The following is a 20,892-nucleotide window of genomic DNA, read 5'->3' on the forward strand; positions in this document are numbered from 1 at the left end:
AAACAAATGTTCGTTTGATGCCTGGAAGCTACCGCCTACAGTACAGTACGTGCAACTCAGGCCATTGGCAGTCTCCCCGTGCTTGGTCGTCTCGCGGCTTGGTTCTATCTTTCCCCGGGGTTCGTGGCCTTCAAGCATGATTGGTGGGCGGTTCATGTGAAGTGCTCAGCCGCCTCGCCTCTGTCCGGGTGTGGTTCACCTCAAACAGCACACCTGGTGAAACCTGGAAATGTACAGTATCTGTTTCGGGCCCCCAAGACACCTCGTATCACTTAAACCGCCACACAAGGAAGCCTCGCCCAGCCCCTGTTGGCGGCGCACGGCGCGAGGCTCAGCCACCGTGTGACCGTCCGGATGCCTCCAAGGCGCCTGACCAGCAAGGGTTATGTGTTTGCCTTTCTGCCTGGATAGTTTGTCCCAACTCTCAACCTCGAGCCTTGACTCGCTCGAGGCGCTGGATATTGTGTGTGATGCTGCAATAAATGCACATTGGGGTGACTACGCGCAATGGCTCAGCAGACGCATTCGAACCTGCCCGGCGGCGACAAGGTCTATGACCTTGACGAGCCCGCCGCATTCACGGCATGCAAAACCGTCCTGCAACAGCCGAAGACCGAGAACTTTGTCGTCGGCTTCAACAGTGCCAAGGCACAATGTGCCGTCGACATCGACCAACAAGAAGCGCTAAACTGGTTATATGGCGAATCCCGCGACGAGAGCCGGACGTTGTGGTTCAACTTTTGGGCCTCTGAGGCGCAGAGACCCATTATCGAGGCCGTGGCCAAGCATTACGACCTGTCGCCTAGGCTTGCGGGATTACTGTGTCCTGCTATGGCCACAGCGAGCGAACAGCAGGGTGGGACTCCCGCGACGGACAGCAACAGCGGTAGCTCGGGATCTGGGTCTGGGTCTGGATCCTCAGGGCCGGAGAAATCGACGGCTGATGTCGAGAAGGGCATTGCGCGTGGACAGACACTGCAGCAACCGCTGAAGCCCAGATATCCGACGGGCCTGGAAGGCATGACGTTCAGCGAAGTCGTCCAGAGGTTGTGGCATTTCTGTTCCGTCGACTTTGGCCGGCGATACATCTACATTGGCTTCAACGCGCTGTACACGCTGCCCCAGGACGATACCACGTCTCCAGATGATGTGGACGATGACGAAGTGACCACAAATAACAACAGAGACGGCAGTGGTCAGGCAACAGCCGCGAGCCACAGTAAACCGGCTGGACAGCGGGTGTGGTCATCCTTACTCATCTGCGATGATGGCACCGTCGTCTCGGTTTTCGAGCGTCCCGCGGGGTCTGACTCAGTCACGCACTTCGAAACACGACGCAACGTGCTCAACGTCTTCCGCCATCTCTCGCGGCAGCACAACCAGGATAACGACAACGCAAAGGACGCACTGTTTCAGGTCCGAGTCCGATGGCTGAACGAGACGCAGGCTGCGACCAACAATAATGCCGCGACGGGCTACGACCGGAAGGAAGCCGCCAGTTTACTCTTCTATTACCTATTCGACGACTGGGTCTCGACCTTCAAGCTCATCGCCCGCGTAGAGCACCCTTACCGCGAGAAGTTGGAGGTGATGAGACAGCAAATGTTCACCGCGGCCAAGGTGTCGCTGGTGCAGCAGGTCCACGACGTGGGCAGGCAGCTGACGGTCCTGAAGCTCATGTATCAGAGCTATGAACTCATTGTCTCGCGCGTTATCCAGAGCCAGCGGTCGTCGGCAAGAGACGTCAAGGTTGGGACTCTGTCGCCACGGGAGACATTGGTGCGTGACCGCGACCTTCGCAGCTCCGGCGACCTAAGCGGACACATGTCTCATTTGCCGCACATGGATGAATTCCTCATGGACGATGACTCGGGGTCGAACGTCAAATTGGGCTCCTCTGCGATCTTCAGATTCGAGCGCCTGTTCGATAGGATCCGGCTGTACGCCTTGACAGAGATCGAAGAATGCATAAAGGAGAAGGAATCGCTCGTGCTTATGGTGAGTTTTTGGACCCCTTATCGATCCCAGCCGACCCTTCCCGACTAATGGCGTGGCAGAACTTCAACCTGGTCGCCCTGAAAGAGTCGCAAGCCGTGGAAAAGCTGACGAGGACAACGATCCTCCTGGCCAAAGCCACGATCCTGTTCCTTCCCGTCAGCCTGATGACGGCGTATTTCTCCATCCAGCTCAAGGAGATTGACGACAAGTATAGCCTGAAGACGTACTGGTTTTGCTTCCTCGTGGTGATGATCCTCTCGATTCTGTTCCTCGTGGTCTTTGGTGGGATCACGCATACCTTGGAGGGCAAGACCGTGTATCGCTCCGTCACCAGGACGCTGGGGAGGATGATTCTGAACGCGGCGGGTAAGCGGAAACGGAAGGCACAATGAGAGCGTGGGTCGCGTCAGCCAGCATCAGTTGCTCTCACCCGCGGCATCAGTTGCTCTCAACCCGCATCACCTGCTCTCACCCACGGCATCATCTCCTTCCTCGAGCTATCCCACTTATAACAACCGCCCTCGCCGACATTATACCGATAATAGTTCTCCGTGCCGGCCGGGACCATCGCTCGCCGGAACGTGATGTTGATCCTTCCCCGGTCCGCCTCGCCACCCTTACGCTTCGGTATGCTATGCAACCAGTTCGCCTGCGTGGGACCGCGCATGAGCACCATATCCCCGCTCCCAAGCGCCAGCTTGATGTCCCTCGTTTCGAGCTTCGCCTCGCCCTCTTTAGGCGGTTTATGCTTCATCAGGAAATCCCTCTTCGCGCCCAGCGTGAATGAAGCGATCGCCGGGTTCTCCCCCAAGAAGCGCTCGTCGTCACTGTGGAACGAAATGCTATCACTTCCCGAGGCGTAATAGTTCACCAAACAGAAGTTGTAGGCGGTGTTGGTGTTCGCCTCCGTTACCCGGCGCAACAGGTCCAAACACTCCGGAATCGGGCGCGGCTTGCAGCGGTACTTATCCCGCCTCACGGTCCTGTTGTCGGGAAATCCGACGATTCGGACGCTGTCGCCGTCGTCGACGAACCGGCTCGTGGCGTCCAGGCCAAACACCGTCGTGAAGCGTGGCGTGTTGATCACCGTCTCCTTGCCGAAGCGCTTGATGGTGTACCGGACGCGGTAGAAGAAGAGCTCCGAGCGCAGAAAATGGAAGACCTCCCTTTCGATGGATTTGGGGATGAAGGGCTGGAAATATAGCAGGTCGAGGTGTGGTTGGTCTTTGATTTCGCGGCCTTGAGCTGTCACCTGGGGTTCGAATTCCCGGGAGATATGCGCTGATAAATGCGGGATTGGCCACGGGTAGGTTGGATGATTCGTAAATTGGGATGGGGATGGGTTTGGGTTTGGATATGGGGTTGATGATACTGGTGGTTGTGATTGTGGTTGTGGTTGTGGTTGTAGTTGTGGTTGCAACGCGGCTTCGAGTCGTGGTTTCTTTGGCGTGGTGGCGAAGAAGCTGTCGAGCGTCCTCTTGGCCATGGTGTTGACGACAGTGCTGGTGCACTCAGAAGCTAGCTACCTCGTCATTCCGTCCCTTCCTTACCAGGGCATATACTCTCGCGTCGTGAACGGACTGTATTAATGGCAGGAAGATACCACGATACCTAGGTATACTATTGCAGGTCTCCCTGTCATGCGTGTGTACTGCGTGCTGGGTACCACAGTACTGTGTAGGTACGACGCACTGAGTCTGGGGTATTTCGATGATCAAGGACGTCATAGACAATGGCGTACGTACACGGGGTGCGAAAGTCAGTTACCCTTCGACGCGTAGGACGCGTTCTTGCGCGCGTTGAAATCGGCAAGTACAAACGCAGTGCCCAGTGCCCATTAATACCGTCCACCGTCATGTTATCCCTGCACATGGCGTTCTTCTTTTGCGTTGCTGCGCCTCGTCGTGTACAGAGTACCTACATGTAGGTACTGCCCGTGTTGTTTCTTTATCGCTGGTCTCGTTCCCGTTGACAGTGACGTAGTGCTCACCGTGAGTGAGAGTCAGCGAGAAACCCGGTGGACTACTCCGCATTCTTGGGTCCCCCATCTCAGCCTCGGCGGGTGCGTTTACCGGCAACAGTACTTTAATCCATCCCGCTCCGCTCGATATAAAGACCTGTAAGTGAACTCGTACTCAGTGCATCTCGCTCGAGGTATAGACGGCTGGTATCACTATACCTCGTCCATGTCGACCCACACCATGACCTGCCAACCAGAGACATACTACCTCACCCCGAACCAGCACTGCCCCAACAACGACTGGCCGGTCCTCATCTATCGAGACTGTCTTCCCCTCCCTCTGTCCGAGGAAAAGACCACTGCGTTTCTAGAATCTCACGCCTGGGAGAAGAAAGGCGTCTGGGGCCATATCGCGTATAGGCATTTCCACCCAAACACACATGAATGCTACGGTAAGACCACGTGGGTGCCACGGCTTGCTCTCAGCCTGGCCAGTGCGGTAGGTAGCCTAGCGGAACTGATGATGACGCGCAGGTGTTTTTCAGGGCGAATCGACTATCCTGGTGGGCTGCGGCACGAATGACACGGGTGGTGGCCAGGAAATCGATGTCCGAGCTGGAGATGTCATTGTTCTACCAGCGGGGACGGGCCATTGCTCGCTTCAGAGTAGTCCAGATTACCGATATATAGGTGTTTATCCTGAGGTGAGACGCCGCATTGTGTCAACTATGGAAATTACTATGCCTTGACGCTGTCGCTGACTGGTTGTGTATAAAGGGTTCCCCGAAGTGGCGTAGCGAACTGGGAAAGGAGGCCGTTGGGAATAAGTATACGGAAGAGATACGGAGCGTCGCGTTGCCGGCGCAGGATCCTGTCAATGGCTCCGAAGGGCCGTTGTTGAGCTTGTGGAAGAGGGGATGATAAACAATAACCAGCTGAGATGACAGTGAGAATCTACGCATACTAGGAATGCGCTGTGCTCCACAGTAGTCTGCTCGATCCGTCATAGCGTCTTGGCATTGAGCCTGACATGATTCGTCTCCAAAATCTGTCTCCTTTTCGTGGCAGGTAAACTCGGCCAACTTCAATCGAAATTGGGCGACCGCGCATGGCAAGCTTCTTGCGTCGACTCTACTCGACAGCTCAATCACCCCTTTCAGATGTGGTAATCAGAAAGATGAATCTCAACTCGGCAGATTTGCCAAAGGTCTTTCTCCCGCCAGTCAACCGGTCGATGCAGGTTCTGGATAAATCCTTCTTTCAAAAGGTTGTGCCCTTGGCTGCAGCATCGATCTCCGACGTCAAACAGATCACCAATGTGCGGAAGGATCTGGATCGCTCCGGGGACATATTGAAGATCAGTCCCATAAGGCACCTGCGAGAAGACGACTCCGCTCCTGGCGCGAAATGTATCTTGCTACGACATGGAATTGAAGCACACAGTGTGTTTGGGCCGCCCGAGCTTGTTAATCAAGTCTGACGGATTTTCAGAACCGGACACGTGGTCGCCCACACTTACCAGACTGGTGAAAGACAACCTCGCTAGAATCCGACCTTACGACCTGACTCTCACCTACGACGACTGGACGATGCGTACGTGAGTCTGCGGACGAAGCACATTTCTCCGACCGTGAACTAACACGCAATGCTAGATAATATCCTTGAAGCGATACTGCCTGAGATTCCGGAAGAGGAAAAAGAAACTCCAGCAGGCTTTGCTCAGGTCGGCCACGTTGGTACGTGCTCCAGAGCCATGCACTTGCGGAGCTTGACTAACACATCTAAGCCCACGTGAATCTGCGAGAACCGTACTTACCTTATAAGCATCTAATCGGGCAAATTCTCGTGGACAAGAATCCCAACATCACCACAGTCATCAATAAGACCTTCGACGTCGGCACAGAGTCTGTCTTTCGAACGTTCCCGTACGAAGTCCTCGCCGGCCCCGATGACTTGGACGTCACAGTGCGCGAATCCGACTGCGAATTCAATTTCAATTTCGGCAAAGTCTACTGGAACTCGAGGCTGGGCACCGAACATGCTCGGGTATTCGAGACTTTCCGCGAAGGCGAAGCCGTCTGCGACGTCATGGCCGGCGTAGGACCGTTTGCCATTCCGGCGGGCAAAAGAAAGGTCTTTGTCAGGGCCAACGATCTCAATCCAGATTCCTACGCCAGCTTGGAGGATGCCATCAAACGCAATAAAGTCGATGCCTTTGTGACGGCTTCGTGCGATGACGGCAGACACTTCATCCGCGCAGCCACCGAAGCATTGGCGAACTCACCGCGAACAGTTAAACTGCCCGCAAAGGTCAAAATATCGAGGAATCAGGGCAAAGAAGACATCCAAGCGCTCAAGAAAGCCGCCGACGATGCCGCCAAAGTCCTACAAGAGCCGACTGTATTCTCCCACTACGTTATGAATCTTCCTGCAAGCGCTATCGAGTTTCTCGACGCATTCAAGGGACTATATCACGGTCGCGAAGCCGAGTTTGAGCCGCACACGTCGCAGAAACTACCCTTGATTCACCTCTATCTGTTTCAGACGAAGCTCGCCGCCGAAGAGGAAGAGCTACTCGAGACCTGCGAGAGGATTACAAAGCATATCGGCTCCGAGGTGGAAATGGATGACCCGGAACTCGACATGGACATTCGCTACGTGAGGCTCGTCGCGCCGAAGAAGAAAATGTTTTGCGCCAGCTTTAGGATTCCAAGAAGCGTGGCCTTTGCCCGACCTTGAGGGATTCACCAATCGTCGTCAATCCAGGTCTATTGGACAGTGCCCGAAAATATCCATTTCCAACTCAACTCAACCACCCGTCACCATGATCTCGAGAGCTAAACCCACGCTTCAGCCAGACCGGTCATTATTGATATTTGCTTCCCCATTAGACTCGTCGGATCCGAATTCGACTCCGACTTCGACTTCGACTCGGACTCCCATACCGATTTCGAGTTCCCCTCCGACTCCGGCTTCGGCTCATCCGCCTGCCCGCCGATGTGTCAAGTAAATCCCTGGCCCCCCGGATCGCCAGCGCCGTCACCGACGCGGCAAGGACGCCTTCAATAAAGCCATCGTCATTCTTCCTTCGCCGTACGAGATAATGAGCTCGACTCGATGGCCCACCCGTACGTGTGCGGCTCCGCCTCCGACTCTGGCTACGACTTCGCCCACCTCGCTCTCGACCATGCGCCTGAATCCTCGGCCGAGGCGACCGTGGCGGCGGTGACAACGTCCGCACACCCCTGCCGTGACCACGACCCTCGCTTCCCGAAGTGGTGGAACTCTCCCGGTCTTCCCACACCCCTCTAATCGGTGATCGAGCGGGCACTAGTGTTTCGGCACGGATCGATCCTTCTTGAAGGAAGCGGGTTGTCGACCTTGACCTCGATCGCGGTCGTGGTCTTGAGTTTGAACTTGTGCGACTTCTCTCATAGGACGTCCGTCGATGGGGATTTCCTTCGTAGTATGGATGAGGGAATCGCGACGGCCTGAAGATTGATGTGGGTGTGGCAGACGGGCGGCGCGCCATTATTGCCGGCGGAGAGGGTGATCTAGCACGAGGGCCGATTAAGGATGGTGGAGATGGAGAGGGTGATCTGGGCCTGCGAGTTCGGATGACGCGTTCTTCTTCGATACGTCGCCGGCCGTTGGCGAAGTGGGTTGTCCTGGTGGTGGTGGTGGTGATGTATGTTGTTTGCTGTGGCCGCGTTAGTAGGGACGTGTATGTCACGGGCAGGGTGGAATGAAGGGCACTCACGCGTGTTCTGCGGGTAGGCATGGTCAATAGTCAAAATCTGTGGATTGGCTGAGGGGTGATCGGTGGTAGGTCGGTACCAGAGCAGAAGTATGTTGTGTTTGTATAAAAATATGAGAGACGGAATTGGAGGCACCGGACGAGGTTAAATACTGCTGCTACTGGGTTAGCATCATTCCACTGCCTTTTCTGTCACGAGTGAATACTGGAAGTGATTGGAGTGTTAGTGCGTTGGAAGGCAGTACTTGCGGTGACAACTCGTGGTGAGCTAGCTGTTCTACATTCAACTGAGCTTCGACAGGCAAAGTTGTGACATAAAAGCGAAAGAACAGCAGCATCACCGGGAGAAAACAATTCCCGCCGCTGAAGTAGGTAAACGGGGAGTAGAAAACAAAGACAGTGCTGTTGCGTCTTGTGATGAGTATCTCCCGACATGTATTCTGCAACCGACCGGCCTGAGAGTACGTTCTTGTTCTTCTAGCCAAGCTGAGGGCTGATGGCAACAGATCTCGTTCCATTCACGTCCTCATTTCATAGCATCGCAGCCCTCAGATCAACTCCGTCGCTTGAGACAGCACAAGCAACGTTTGATACAATTCGTGAACGTGCTCGCCGACAGCGTGAAGACTGCTGGCACGTTCCACGCCGATGCCGACTTCTTGGCTGTGACTTGACGACTCGGTATAGTATACAGCAGTGGCATCCGCTCGGTGTCTTGGGAGCTTGACAAGGACGCCGGCGAACATGGATCTGATTCCGGCCTGGAGATCTGTCCTGGTGGCTCGGCTGTTTCGCGCCATCCAGTATCGATTGATGACAGCGAGGTGAACGTGGGAGCAGAAGAAGTAAGAGAGCACGATCGGCGTCTCATAGTCTCTGTGCGGTGGTTTACCGTTGTGTGCCACGAATCGAGTCCAGTCTCTCCCGAGAGGAATATAGGAGCATTCGAGGAAGGAGGCTTGGCCGGCTCATTGTACCCCGGGTGGATCGTGGGCAGCGAACACCAGGCAGAGCCAGAGTGGTCAGAGGATATAGAGGATCGTGACCTCTTGCTCGCTGAGGGCACTGGGTAGACAGGGTCTTGTAGGAGGGATGTCGCGACTGCGGGCTGGGAGGACTGGCTGATTGACTCGGGCTCTATAGCAGGAGTGCTCTCTGATGTTGGTTGCGATTCTGCATGTTGTGGACGGAACCGTTTCCAGAGAAGGAGCCTGTGGAGGCCCAGTCGTTCCCCGAGGCCCATCAGAGCCCGTGTGGCTGAAGTCAGATCCGTCGTCTGTATCATCTTGCCAACGTGGCCGCAGATTTAGGATATACAGGTGTGGGTGGGCTGTTGGGATTCGGGGTGGTGGAAGCAGGGAGGTGAAAATTTGTGAGAGAATATGTAGGAAGAGGAAGTGATACAAGCAGCAGGCCTTTAAGTTGAGCTGGAGATCCGGTTGTAATTGCTTCATTCTGAGTAAGGGTGCTTTGTTTATCACCTCTGTTCATGCCGACCAACGCACCTGTCATCAAATGACGGGGATAGCGAGTGGTAAACATGGCCGTTTGACCGCTGGCTCACTTCTCGCGCTGAGTCTTCATTTAAGGACAGGCTGGTGAGATGGGCTCTTCGCGCATAAGGTCCTTCTTCACTCCTTTGTCGCCATCGACAATCATGCAGCTCGCTGTTTGACGGCCACCTTGACGTGGATTGCTTCGACGACCAACAAGCAGGGAGGTATGAAGACGCTGACCATCTTCAAGGCGTCGTCAGCACGGGGAGAAACTTGTCCTCCGGGTGTTTCTGTCCCTGGCGCGGCATTACTGTTTGCACGCGCTCATTTCCCAGACGTCATTGTGCGGCTTTCCGCCCAATTTGTCTTGTTGTGAAGCAGCCATGTGGACTATGGCCAGCGTCATCCAACAAGACTCGCCTGGGAATATTCCAATCCCAAAAGAAATGATGCGTAAAGTGTTATCCACTCATAGCGCTGCCTGTCTCTTCAACCGCTGCAACTCCCGACAAATGCCCTCGATTTCCTCCTCCCCAACGATGCCATCCTCTACCTTCTTCTCCAGGCTGGGAATCAGTGCCTTCGCCTCGTCCGCGCATGTCGGGACCAGACTGCCCAACTGAGACTTCTCAAACCTCTCCAGACTCGGGGCGTACCCGTTGATAATGCCTTCGACCTCTTGCGCCTCGGCGAGGTTCTTGAATACCGCGAAGATCTCCAGGTAGTCTTTTGTTTTCTCGAGATTCTCGGTGGGGTTGACGACCGTGTTGTTCTTTTGGCGGGTATCGAGGGTCTTGAGCAGAACAATACGTGCTTCGGAGAGGTTGAGCGTGACTTCGTTCGCGAATTCGCCAAGTTTGAGGACCGCGCCGGCTTCGAGGTCGGACGTAGCGGTAGGAGCCACCCGTGAGGGCGCTGCGTGAGGCATATTGGGCCTCTTTTCACGGCTGGCCGGAAGTCAGGATCTTGAGATGCGGGTTTGGACAAGATGGGTAGAGCCGAGGCATTGGTTAAGGATTGCTAAAGTGAACGTGAAGACATCTTGAACGGCAGTCGAAAGATGCGCGGTTCGCAGACTTGGGCGGAAGAAAGATAATCCGTCCACAACTTGGGACCCCGATGTTGATTGCACAGACGAAATATAGAGATACTCGAGTTACTGTACAAAGTCTCGCCAGTAGAAAAGCAACGTCCCTATGAGTCCCACACCGTGAACTTGACACCTTGCGACAAGTCATTGTCATATTATCACTGTGTCTCATTAACACCATCTTGGCCGTCAAGAGGCCAGAGCAGAAATTGTTGGGAGAGGCCTGGTACACAGTAGAGAGGCGTGAGAGGGCGTCTATGATTCCACCTGGTTGTGCGCTATCACGTGGCTCTTGAGGCTGCTAGCCGTTAAGAGCTTTATCAGATGCTCAACAACCTACCCAGAGTTGCTCTTTGGTTGGGACTTGTTCCGTACAATTCGTCAGCTTTGCAACAACCCTCCGCCCACTGCACAGTGTCGAATCACGGCGCCAGTATCGCGATTGTGGGCTTGAATCAACTGCCGGGTCGCTGTTGCCTTTGCAATCACGCGAACGTCTAAATCTGCGTTGCTAACCTACCTAGGTACGGAGTACTAAGTACAAAATAGACCCCTCACCTACCACAGTAGACCTCACACGCACTCCCAAACTGGGGTGATCCCGCCGGTGCTCTAGCCCAGAAGTACTGTGCCATGCACCTGTTAGCCTTGCAGGCACCCAGCAAGCCTTCCAAGATGTTGCTGATATCCCCAAAGTCTGGAGCCTTGAGGTTCGATTCCTTTAGGACAGTTCTCTCAGTGGAGAAAGTACTCCGTACTCCGTATTCCGTACGTCGTAGCGGAGGGTGTGCACGGGCACCATGGGTGTGATAAAGGGCTTTCTCGGCGGGTGGAAGATTCCCCGGTCGTGTCTGACACACCAGAGGAGGATGATAGCGGGCAAAGTCATGAGGTTGTGAGGTCAGACAGAATCACTTTCCATGCAGTCAGCCTTGCCAACCCCTGGCGGCTCGTCAGCCACTGGGGGCTGCAGAAGTCTCCGACACGTTGCAGCTGGACCCTGGTCTTCAGCGCGTCCAGGGACAAACAGCTCTGACCTCCCCCCGAGGTACGTATCCAACAACCTCGTCCCTTGACGATTCTACCTCGTACAGTTTTCAGTCCACAGTACCGAGCACGCAGCCAGCTCAGCGATCTTCAAAAAGCGCGGAATAACCACACAACAGGAAAAGAGTTAGGCTCTCCATGCTACTGCTCGCTTGCCCTCTAGGGGTGTGTTGCAAGGGTCAGTAACTAGCCAAATCTCCCTTTGGTCCGGCCTCACACCCATGCACTTCAACAGCTTCTACAGTACACGTTTTGTCGGCGAACCCGGGTTTCTTTGCGAAGGAAAGGCGGCTTCAACCACTGCCGGCGAAAGTATTAGAGCCTTGCATACATTGGGCTCGTTGAGCCTAGCAGCGCGTTTTCCGTACGGCGTCTCCGGGTGAATTACAGTGTACCAACGCTGCGTAGGCCTGCCAATGTTCTTGCGTACCCTTCGTCACACATATCCACACACCCAAGAGGCCATTGGGGCCTCAGATGCTATCCAATGGCGGCAGGACCAAGCACGAGCGAACGTGATTTGGTGAATTGCTTCATGAGGCCGGAATTGTGGCGCCGACACAGCCACGATGCGGCTCTCCAAAGGTCTTGAGGGGCACGAGGGGTTCGACTTTGACACACCAACAGTCTCTCCCCCGGGACACCCAGCGCTAATTTCCCCTGGAATGGACTTGCTACGCTTCACCGTGCCGTCGCCGTTGGCCCCTCTGATGCCCGCAGAAGATATCACTCCGTCCTCGGTCTTGCGCGGCATCCGTTGGGTGCTGCCCGGCTGTGCTGGCTGACATAATTTGACGCCACATCTCTGCGACCGCTATCGTGACCCGCCATCCAACCCTGTTTTCACGCAGGCAAACGAAACAGCATGGGGGCTAGAAGAAAGGCAGCCCCCATGGGAACACGCAGGTAGGGAGACGTGACTGATTACACCACGGGGCGTGCCGTACTCCTTCAGAACCCGTGCGAAGTTCCAAGAACCTCGGAGCAGGTCGACTTGGGACAATGGACAAAACCCGCCAGGCCAAATCACCAGGCTGCCTTATTTCGCCATGCGAACCAGTGTGGAAATTCGCCCAAAATGCGGTCATGCCCATGAGCAGCCAACCTCAATCATGATCTCGCACCGGTGCGTTGGGCCAAAAGGATCTTATCCCTTGCATTGAATACCAAAATCCCCAATCAGCGATCTCAATCTTCGTCCAGCCCGACCGGCACAGGATCCATTCCATTATCTCGGTGAACCTAGTTGCGTCTATACCGTCTTTGACGAATCAGCTGGTCGACACCATAGCCTTGAGGAACGGAACCGGAATATACTTGTGGCAAGCGATTTTGTTTGCACCAGATCACCATGATCATGAGCGTGGTTCAAGGCCATGTCTCCTGACAGTCGTGGTCAAAAGTGTTTATAACCCGACCCTCCCTCAAGATGTCGATGATCTTCAGCCAAGAAGGATTCTAGGCATCTATCGAAAATCAACAGTCAAGGCACGAAGTCAACCAGAGAACTTATTGCTCGTCCGAAATACTCTCCTGCCCCTCCTCATCCCTGAGTCATCGCCATTGGCATCCTCCCGCCACAAGACCATCTATATCTCTTCTGGCAGTGTGTAGAGAACGAAGGATCGATCTGTCATCATCGGTGACACACTTGACCAACCATCTGTCGGCCATTGAATGTCCGATCGGCGCCGCAGAAGCCACGAATACTATTCAGAGGATCCCGTCATCATCGAACGAGAACCACAGGTGCGTACATACCGCATCATCCGAACGAAATCACCGGAGAGGGAGCGACTGACCGTTGGATCAAAGCTCTACAACCTCTTCCGAAGCCGTAGGAAGAGAGTGCAAATCATCGAAGAAGTACCTGTGCGAAGCCGCCGTCAGGAGCGTCGAAGCCTCACTCCTCCGTCCTCGCCTCGAGGACCATACCACACGATGGCGGCAGACCCGGAAGACGATATCTACACGCCGTTACCTCCCAAGTTACCACCAAAGAACAAACGCGATCAGGATGAACCAAAACGTTACGTCCTGGAGGAGAGGTCTCCTCCACGGTACCGCAAAGTCAGAGTGGTCCACGACCACCTCGATGATGATGACGCTCATCCAAAGGTCGAAAGCTCCTCGCCGCCTCGTAGCAAGCGTGACAGCGGCAAGTACGACATGAGTGGAGCCCGGTTTGACGATGAGCATGAGCGGCGTGCCAAAGAATACGAACGTCGGCGTCCAGTATCGGACCCTGAGGTCCAAAGGCTACGTGAGGACCTTGAGCGACTCAAGCTCGAGCGTCGCCATGCCGAGCTTGCTGCGCTGGCCGCCAAAGACAAGGCTGAGCGACTTCAAGCCGACCTCGAGTACGAAAAGCGGCAAAGGTCTCTGGAGAAGCGTGAGAGAGACATTGCCAAGCGAGAAGACTGGCTAAACCGACAGCGGGACCAACTCATGGAGGCCCGACCACCACGTGAACGACAAGAGGTTGTCGTTGTCCACAACCCTCCTGCTGGGGCACAAGCCCGTGATCCCACCCGATCTGCTTTAGACAGAGCTAGGGATGACTACCAGCGCGGACAGCAGGCCGGGGATGCTCGACGAGCTGCCACAGGAGACCGCCAGGCCCGTCGGGAGAGAATCGTCATCGTGGACGACGACGAGCAAGACCGCGCTCCGGGACATCGACGCCGATAGGCCCCAACGGGACGAGTGGGTTTCGTTGGCGGACTTGGGGCTACATCACACCAAGGCATGATAAACAGGGTTGCTGCAAAGCAGGGAAAAGGTTGGGGGCGTTGAATGGCGGACGTGGGCTCATCGAGGGGGTACATATACCTTTCATGGCCAACGGAGGCTTCTCCTTCAGCAACACTTTGTGCCATCTACGATTCCAAATCTGGTCACTCTTTTGTCCAGCTCCAGGCACAGGGGCCTATATGTTTTGGTGGCGTCCAGAAGGAATCGGCGAGCAAGGCACTTGGAGGCTTGTCGGCGGAAGGTACATTGGACATGAACACGACTCTCTCTTGTCAACACGTATATAGATCAATGGATATGACAGGAACCATTTCACATCATGGCATCAGCCTCAGCCTCGTGGCATCTTCCCATGCTTGACTTGTCGATCCTTCAAAGATTTCATGCAGCAAAGATTCGACGATCGGGTCGCGGTGGATCTTCATGTTCGGTCGGTGGAACGCGGTGGGCCAGTCGGTTGTTTAGGCAGGATCGAGAGGCTAGAGAGGCCTAGACGCCGCCCCGGGGGGCCTATCACCACCGCCAACACGTTTTAAGGGCCCAGACCAGCTGCCCAAAACCATAGCTTGCTGCACCGATTGCACGCAGCGGCTGCTTATTGCGCAAAAGCTAAGAACACGCAATCACCCGCAGTCATTCCCTGTGCGTCGCAAACCAAACCAACCGGATCATGGCCCAACGAGCTAGATGAGCCCACAAGTTTGGATCCTCGGGCTTTTGTGAGAACCCGCGTGACTCATCGACCTTTTCTAGAACTGAAGATTACATTAACGTGCAATGAAAGAGCCGCTCATCATGAGCGTCATCTGATTAGGACTGTAACTGCTGTGGCTCCTGCTTGGTTGGACTTGGTAAATTCCTCAAGGCCGTAGCGCTTGAACCGTTTGTTTCTTTCTGTCGTCGGGCGCCGTCCAACAGGGTTTCCTGCATCATCGATGCTGTCATTGCAACTGTGATGCGGACTGTGCCCTCGCCTGTCCAAGCCTGATCGTTCCATTGGGAGTTGGCAATGCTCCCGTCTCCCGCAGCTCCGCGCCTTATTCATCCTGGTCTCGAGCCGTGTATTGCACGGAGCTCAAAGTCAAAGCTGCGCTCAGCCCACCAGTTGCCCAATTGATCCTGGTTACGACCACAGGTCTCTGCCCAACATCCTCCTCTCCCCGCAGGACTGCTATCTGTCTATTCTGACCTTCGAGAGGCCTGCCGCCGTCTTTGAGACACGATTCATTCCGCCTCAATCAGGCAGGGGTGGTTGCGCTCGACGAGTCCCATTTGACGATCCTGCAAGGCTGTCCGAGGCCCCGAGAGGAGCACAGTATCCAACCCAGCCCTCGATAGGAGCTCGACCATGACAACTTGCCGCCCGTATCAGACAACAGTAGCGAGACGCGTCTCTCCGCCTACGCTCGAAGTCGGCTGATCGGGACGAATACTACGCAACGCACAGGATGGCGAACAGAGAACCACAAGAGCAGGCCACAGACACAACCTCGTCACCCAAGTTACCTGCCCCTCCGGACCCGGAGAACGACAAAGGAATCATTCCCCCTATCAAGAGTCCGCTGCTAGAAGGGTTGGATGATATCACACCCGAGAACGTGGACATCTTCAACCTCGAGGCTGTCTCTGCCCTGAAGCTATTGTGCCGCAGCATCGACACGCTAGTTCAACTGACGGGCGATGTGCCTCCCACGCCCCCAGCACGCAGCCGAGGTGGATCACCGGCCCGCAGCCTCTCAAGACTGCGTGATTCCATGACAGCAGACGCCTATGCTCTGACCACCCCCAAGAAAGAGAATCTTGGATTACAGCCGCCTCGCCACGAGCACATCGACGGCGTGCCTTTTGTGAAGACGCCGATAGGGTCGCCGGAAGCGCATGAGCACGAACCCACGTCGGCAGCCAACATCGTCGGGGCGGGCGCCCAGCCTCTGTACGTTCAGCACGGCGCTCTGGCCCGAAAATTCTACTCGAAACGACCTCCCCCAATCTCTACCGAGGACTACCTTATGCGCATGCACAAGTACTGTCCTATGTCCACGGCGGTGTACTTGGCCTCTTCCCTCTACATTACACGTCTGGCCATACAGGAGAGGATCTTGCCCGTGACACCACGCAACGTGCATCGCCTGCTCTTGGCCTGTCTGCGAGTCGCCATGAAAGCGCTCGAGGACCTGTCATGGCCGCATGCCCGCTTTAGCAAAGTCGGTGGCGTGTCAGAGGGTGAATTGGGCCGACTGGAGATCACCTTCTGCTACCTCATGGACTTCAGTTTGAAGGTCGACTCGGCCATGTTGCAAGCCGAGGCCGAAAGCCTGTGTCGCCAGAATCGCTACGATTCTGTGATTTTCGATTCTCCGATCAGTCGCTTGGATCTACTTCTGCCGGAAGACGCGGGTGACAGGAGGTCCAGGGGTGCTGAGAAGCGAAAGGCCAGCAGCACTTTGCCCAACCGGCCCGTGGTTCAAGTCAGTGGTGGCATCGAGGTGATGGGGCAGTCATGAGGTAGTGTCTGGAGGGTTATGCAGGGTCGAAACTGTACGATTTTATGAGGAGATTCACGAGGCAACTTGGGATGGATTTGGACAGGATAGGAACTCCCGCGGTGCAGGAGTGCGCAATAGCAACGGCGTCAAACTAGGGTGGACAGCTTGACGAGCACGCTGGAAACTGAACTGCGCCTGATGCCCCAAGTACTCCAGTGCAAGAACTTGCAACCCCAATCTTTTCCAGCAAGACGAATTCCAGATGAACTCAGTCGTAATTACCGTGTAAACTGTGGCCACCGGTCACTCTGCGTCTCGATCTTAGCTGCTCATGTTGTTCCACAGCAATAGGAGTACTGCGGATCTCACGAGCCCATCACACGTCGCGCACGAGTGGATCAGCATTCTTTCATGCCGAGGCGCTGCAGAAGTCTGTGCAGCATCAGACCGGCAGCAGAGAGCACGACGGCTGGGTCAACCACGTTGGAGATCCAGCTTCGCGGCTCGCGGTATCGGCAAACAATAGGACGTGATTGACGAGAGAAAAAGCCCGCTGACATCCAAGGGATGAGGTAAACGCGACAGAGGCCACCGAATGTGTATTGTCTCGACTATGTACTGATCCGTCCTGTTGCTTGGCTTGGCGGTCGCACCTTGTCGGCACAATGGGAAAACGGTCAGCCGGCGATCATTCGAGCCACTTTCGCAATTGCCGATCTGCCTCGGACGTGAATCAAGACTGACGAAGAGCCCCGAAAAGTCTTGATCGGCAACAAGAAACCACAAGACTTTGCGGTCCGGGTCCTTTCAAGCGTTTCCGCAGCCGACAACGTATCATCTCATCCCGGCAGTCCTCGACCCTGATGAGTTTTAGAGCCGGCTTTTGGATCTGGTGCAAGCGATGCTACCTCACCACAAACCTGTGGAGTAGAGCTCGTCGGCGATTGCTCGCACCACTCTTGCCTCCACCAATGGCTACATGTGCCTATGGGAACACAATGCGGAATCACCATCTCGCGGCCTGTCACGTCTTATTGGATTGACGCAGCCGCAGATGTCGAAAATTGTGACGGTGGAGCTGGCGCTGCAAGCTCGGTCATGGCTACCCGCGTGACTGTCAACCTTTCTCGAATTAATGTCTATCTAGGTAACATACTGTTCCCACCCCCTCTCTTTCTTCGAATGTACGTACACAGTAATCCTTGCATCTGCTCAAGGGCCGCCATCGGGCAGTCGTGATTACCCCGGACTGGATCGGCATTCCTATCTCGTGGGACCCCCGCAGACTAAACTAAAGCCGTGGAGGAATATAAACGAGGAGCTGGCCGGACGATTGGCGGGGTGATCGCATCTTCTTACTTGGAGCTCATCTGTCCGTTTAGAGCTTCGATACCCATCGCTAGAAGCTGAACACGGAGGGAAAGGCGTGGGTGTCCAGCTACAACTCCTTCGCGATCGTCACCACACGACCACACAGGATATTTAGCTAGACTGAAGACCTCGATCCGTCCGTCAGGCTCCGGCCAGCACTCGCAGCCATGTCTGAAAAGGCGCTCGAGGAGAATGTCGGGTCACCTGAAATTTCCGGACTTGCACCCGAGCACCATGACAATATGAACCGGCGGAAGAGTCTCGACAATGTCATCGTCAACGCGCAAAGAGCGACCGAGAAAGAACACAGGATGAGCCTGTGGCAGGGCATCAAGCTTTATCCCAAGGCCGTCGGCTGGAGTATCCTCATCTCGACGTGCATCTGTATGGAAGGTTATGATGTGTGCTTGTTGAGCAATTTCTGTGAGTGCCCCTTCGTGAGACTTTCGATACAACCAAGCACTTGCATATGTGCCCCTTCGCGCGACTTCTGATACTGACGGGCACTCACGTACTGACTTCTCTCCCAGACGCATTCCCCCAATTCCGCAGAAAGTACGGCGAGCAACTCTCCGATGGCAGCTACCAGATCCCGGCACCCTGGCAAGCAGGTCTCAGCAACGGCGCCAACGTCGGCGAAATCATCGGTCTCTTCATCAACGGGATTGTCTCGGAACGCTTTGGCTACCGCTACACCGTCATGGTCTGTCTTACCTTGATCATCATCTTCACGGCCGTGTTTTTCACCGCCCAGAATGTGGAAACCTTGCAGGTGGCCGAGATTCTGTGCGGTATTCCCTGGGGAGTCTTCCAGACCCTGACCATCACGTACGCGTCGGAAGTCTGTCCTGTTGCCCTGCGCGGCTATCTCACCACATATGTGAACTTCTGCTGGGGCCTCGGCCAGGTCGTGGGCATCGGCGTCATCAAGTCGATGCTCCCGCGGGACGACCAGTGGTCGTATCGCATCCCGTACGCGCTTCAATGGATGTGGCCCGTCCCACTCTTGGTCGGGATCTTCCTCGCACCGGAATCGCCGTGGTGGCTCGTGCGCAAGGGCCGGATCCAGGATGCGAAGAAGGCGCTCCTGCGCTTGACGTCGCTGAACCGCGAGACCGACTTTGACGCCGACGAGACGATCGCCATGATGGTGCACACGACGGCCCTGGAAGAGAAGATCACCCGCGGCGCCACCTACTGGGACTGTTTCAAGGGGTCTGACCTGCGGAGGACCGAGATCGTGTGCATGGTCTGGGCGATCCAGAACCTATCCGGCAACTCCTTCTCCGGCTACTCGACGTACTTCCTCGAGCAGGCCGGTCTGGCGACCAGCAAGTCCTACGACTTCGCGCTCGGCCAGTACGGCATCAACATGGGCGGCGTGTTCGGCGCGTGGTTTCTCATGACGCTCGGCGTGGGCCGGCGGGCACTGTATCTGTACGGCCTGTGCGGCCTGTGCACCATGCTTTTCATCATGGGCTTTCTGGGCCTGGTGCCGGACTCGCACCGCGACGCCGCCGCGTTGGCCACGGGCTCCATCATGCTCGTGTGGGCGCTGTGCTACCAACTCACCGTCGGCACCGTGTGCTACTCGCTCGTGGCCGAGCTGTCGACCCGCCGGCTGCAGATCAAGACGGTCGTGCTGGGCCGCAACCTGTACAACATCGTCGGCATCATCTGCTCGGTGCTGACGCCCTACATGCTCAACCCGGGCGAGTGGGACTGGGGCAACTACGCGGGCTTCTTCTGGGCGGCCATCTGCTTCTGCTGCATCATCTACACGTATTTCCGGGTCCCCGAGCCCGCGGGCCGCAGTTTCGCCGAGCTGGACCTGCTGTTCGAGCGGGGCGTGAGTGCGCGCAAGTTTGCGAGTACCAAAGTAGACGTCTTTGACGCCACGGTCGTGCATGAGACGGTCGAGGGGACCGGCACGTTGAAGAACTACGAGGAGAAGAGAGGGAGTGTGTTGCATGCGCGGTCTGGAGAGGAGGATATGCCGCCGAGGCAGCTGATTTGAACTACTGTACACTGCCTGAGCGAGTCTTTTCTTATAGTCGGTCGATATGTGACCTGGGTTGCAGTGGACACTACCGGACACAACTGGGCTGGGCTGCTGGGCTAAAAGTAATCAACGGTCCGACCCCTGTCAGGAAGCAGGATGTTCCGACCTTACGTGAAGTTTGAACTGGACTTGCGTTGACCTGAAGATCAATGGACGGCTTCAACTCGATGTTCCGGCTTTAGATGAACCGGACTGCACTGAACTCAAAGTCATTGAACTCGAGTCCCCCAAAGTAAATGACGAATGCAGACGCCCCGTGGATCTGGTGTTCTGACCCTAAACGAACTGAACTGGACTGTACAAGTCGCGGACTCTATGGCGCTGAAGTCAAGCACCCAAAAATGAACGGGTCAAAGCCTGTTTATCAGTCGGACCTCGAATGGGACCGGCCTGGACTGGACCAGACCGAAGGCCCGAAGTAAATTATTGATTTAAGTAAACACAAACACACACTTGGCCGCGATCTGAAGTCAGAAATCAACAAAGGGCACCTCATGGTAGAAAAGTCCGATTCCCGTGCGTCCAAACTGAACCCAAGTGGACTGAACTGAAGTGACCTCAAACGCAGTCAAAAGGACGGGCGAAGCGGTTGAACTGTTACAGTAAGTACTCAGTCGACCTGGATTGAAAATATACTGAATTGAATTGAAATGAATGGAAGTACTGTACAAGTAGAACGAACTCAACCCAAACTCAAGTCAATGAAGTAATGTAAGCGAATGGGAGGCTAATTGGTTCCAGTGAATCTGAACCACGCCGGTGATCAATCTGAGATTGTACTTACACGTAGAGGGCAAGGCACACTGCACAGCGATCTAGGAGTCTCTGTCTCTGTAAAGCGAAGCGAAGCGGTTCCTCCGATTGGTAATTA

The 20,892-nt window shown here is 55.3% G+C and overlaps 8 protein-coding genes across 8 annotated transcripts; 6 read left to right on the forward strand and 2 right to left on the reverse strand.

Annotated features, from left to right (window-relative positions):
• Window positions 1-507: 507 nt before the first annotated feature.
• On the forward strand, window positions 508-2,390 carry A1O7_07089 (uncharacterized protein; the record flags this gene model as incomplete). The annotated part of the gene is made up of 2 exons (XM_007761089.1): window positions 508-1,998; window positions 2,058-2,390. 2 exons carry the CDS (start codon window positions 508-510, stop codon window positions 2,388-2,390), a joined length of 1,824 nt encoding a protein of 607 aa, XP_007759279.1.
• Window positions 2,391-2,446: 56 nt separating this feature from the next.
• On the reverse strand, window positions 2,447-3,484 carry A1O7_07090 (uncharacterized protein; the record flags this gene model as incomplete). The annotated part of the gene is made up of 1 exon (XM_007761090.1): window positions 2,447-3,484. One exon carries the CDS (start codon window positions 3,482-3,484, stop codon window positions 2,447-2,449), a length of 1,038 nt encoding a protein of 345 aa, XP_007759280.1.
• A 712-nt stretch (window positions 3,485-4,196) lies between these two features.
• Window positions 4,197-4,867, forward strand: A1O7_07091 (uncharacterized protein; the record flags this gene model as incomplete). The annotated part of the gene is made up of 3 exons (XM_007761091.1): window positions 4,197-4,410; window positions 4,493-4,662; window positions 4,736-4,867. Coding segments are annotated over 3 exons (516 nt in total), but the record flags the coding sequence as incomplete, so codon positions are not given.
• Window positions 4,868-5,135: 268 nt separating this feature from the next.
• A1O7_07092 (tRNA wybutosine-synthesizing protein 2) lies at window positions 5,136-6,697 on the forward strand (the record flags this gene model as incomplete). The annotated part of the gene is made up of 4 exons (XM_007761092.1): window positions 5,136-5,400; window positions 5,450-5,551; window positions 5,611-5,694; window positions 5,745-6,697. 4 exons carry the CDS (start codon window positions 5,136-5,138, stop codon window positions 6,695-6,697), a joined length of 1,404 nt encoding a protein of 467 aa, XP_007759282.1.
• A 2,983-nt stretch (window positions 6,698-9,680) lies between these two features.
• A1O7_07093 (uncharacterized protein) lies at window positions 9,681-10,139 on the reverse strand (the record flags this gene model as incomplete). Its single annotated transcript, XM_007761093.1, has 1 exon — window positions 9,681-10,139. The coding sequence occupies one exon, from the start codon at window positions 10,137-10,139 to the stop codon at window positions 9,681-9,683; it is 459 nt and encodes a 152-aa protein (XP_007759283.1).
• Window positions 10,140-13,289: 3,150 nt separating this feature from the next.
• A1O7_07094 (uncharacterized protein) lies at window positions 13,290-14,039 on the forward strand (the record flags this gene model as incomplete). The annotated part of the gene is made up of 1 exon (XM_007761094.1): window positions 13,290-14,039. One exon carries the CDS (start codon window positions 13,290-13,292, stop codon window positions 14,037-14,039), a length of 750 nt encoding a protein of 249 aa, XP_007759284.1.
• Window positions 14,040-15,550: 1,511 nt separating this feature from the next.
• A1O7_07095 (uncharacterized protein) lies at window positions 15,551-16,606 on the forward strand (the record flags this gene model as incomplete). The annotated part of the gene is made up of 1 exon (XM_007761095.1): window positions 15,551-16,606. The coding sequence occupies one exon, from the start codon at window positions 15,551-15,553 to the stop codon at window positions 16,604-16,606; it is 1,056 nt and encodes a 351-aa protein (XP_007759285.1).
• A 1,520-nt stretch (window positions 16,607-18,126) lies between these two features.
• Window positions 18,127-19,976, forward strand: A1O7_07096 (MFS transporter, SP family, general alpha glucoside:H+ symporter; the record flags this gene model as incomplete). The annotated part of the gene is made up of 2 exons (XM_007761096.1): window positions 18,127-18,382; window positions 18,490-19,976. 2 exons carry the CDS (start codon window positions 18,127-18,129, stop codon window positions 19,974-19,976), a joined length of 1,743 nt encoding a protein of 580 aa, XP_007759286.1.
• Between the last annotated feature and the right edge of the window lie 916 nt (window positions 19,977-20,892).

Source organism: Cladophialophora yegresii (assembly GCF_000585515.1).
Source record: "Cladophialophora yegresii CBS 114405 chromosome Unknown aczIN-supercont1.5, whole genome shotgun sequence".
NCBI lineage: Eukaryota > Fungi > Ascomycota > Eurotiomycetes > Chaetothyriales > Herpotrichiellaceae > Cladophialophora > Cladophialophora yegresii.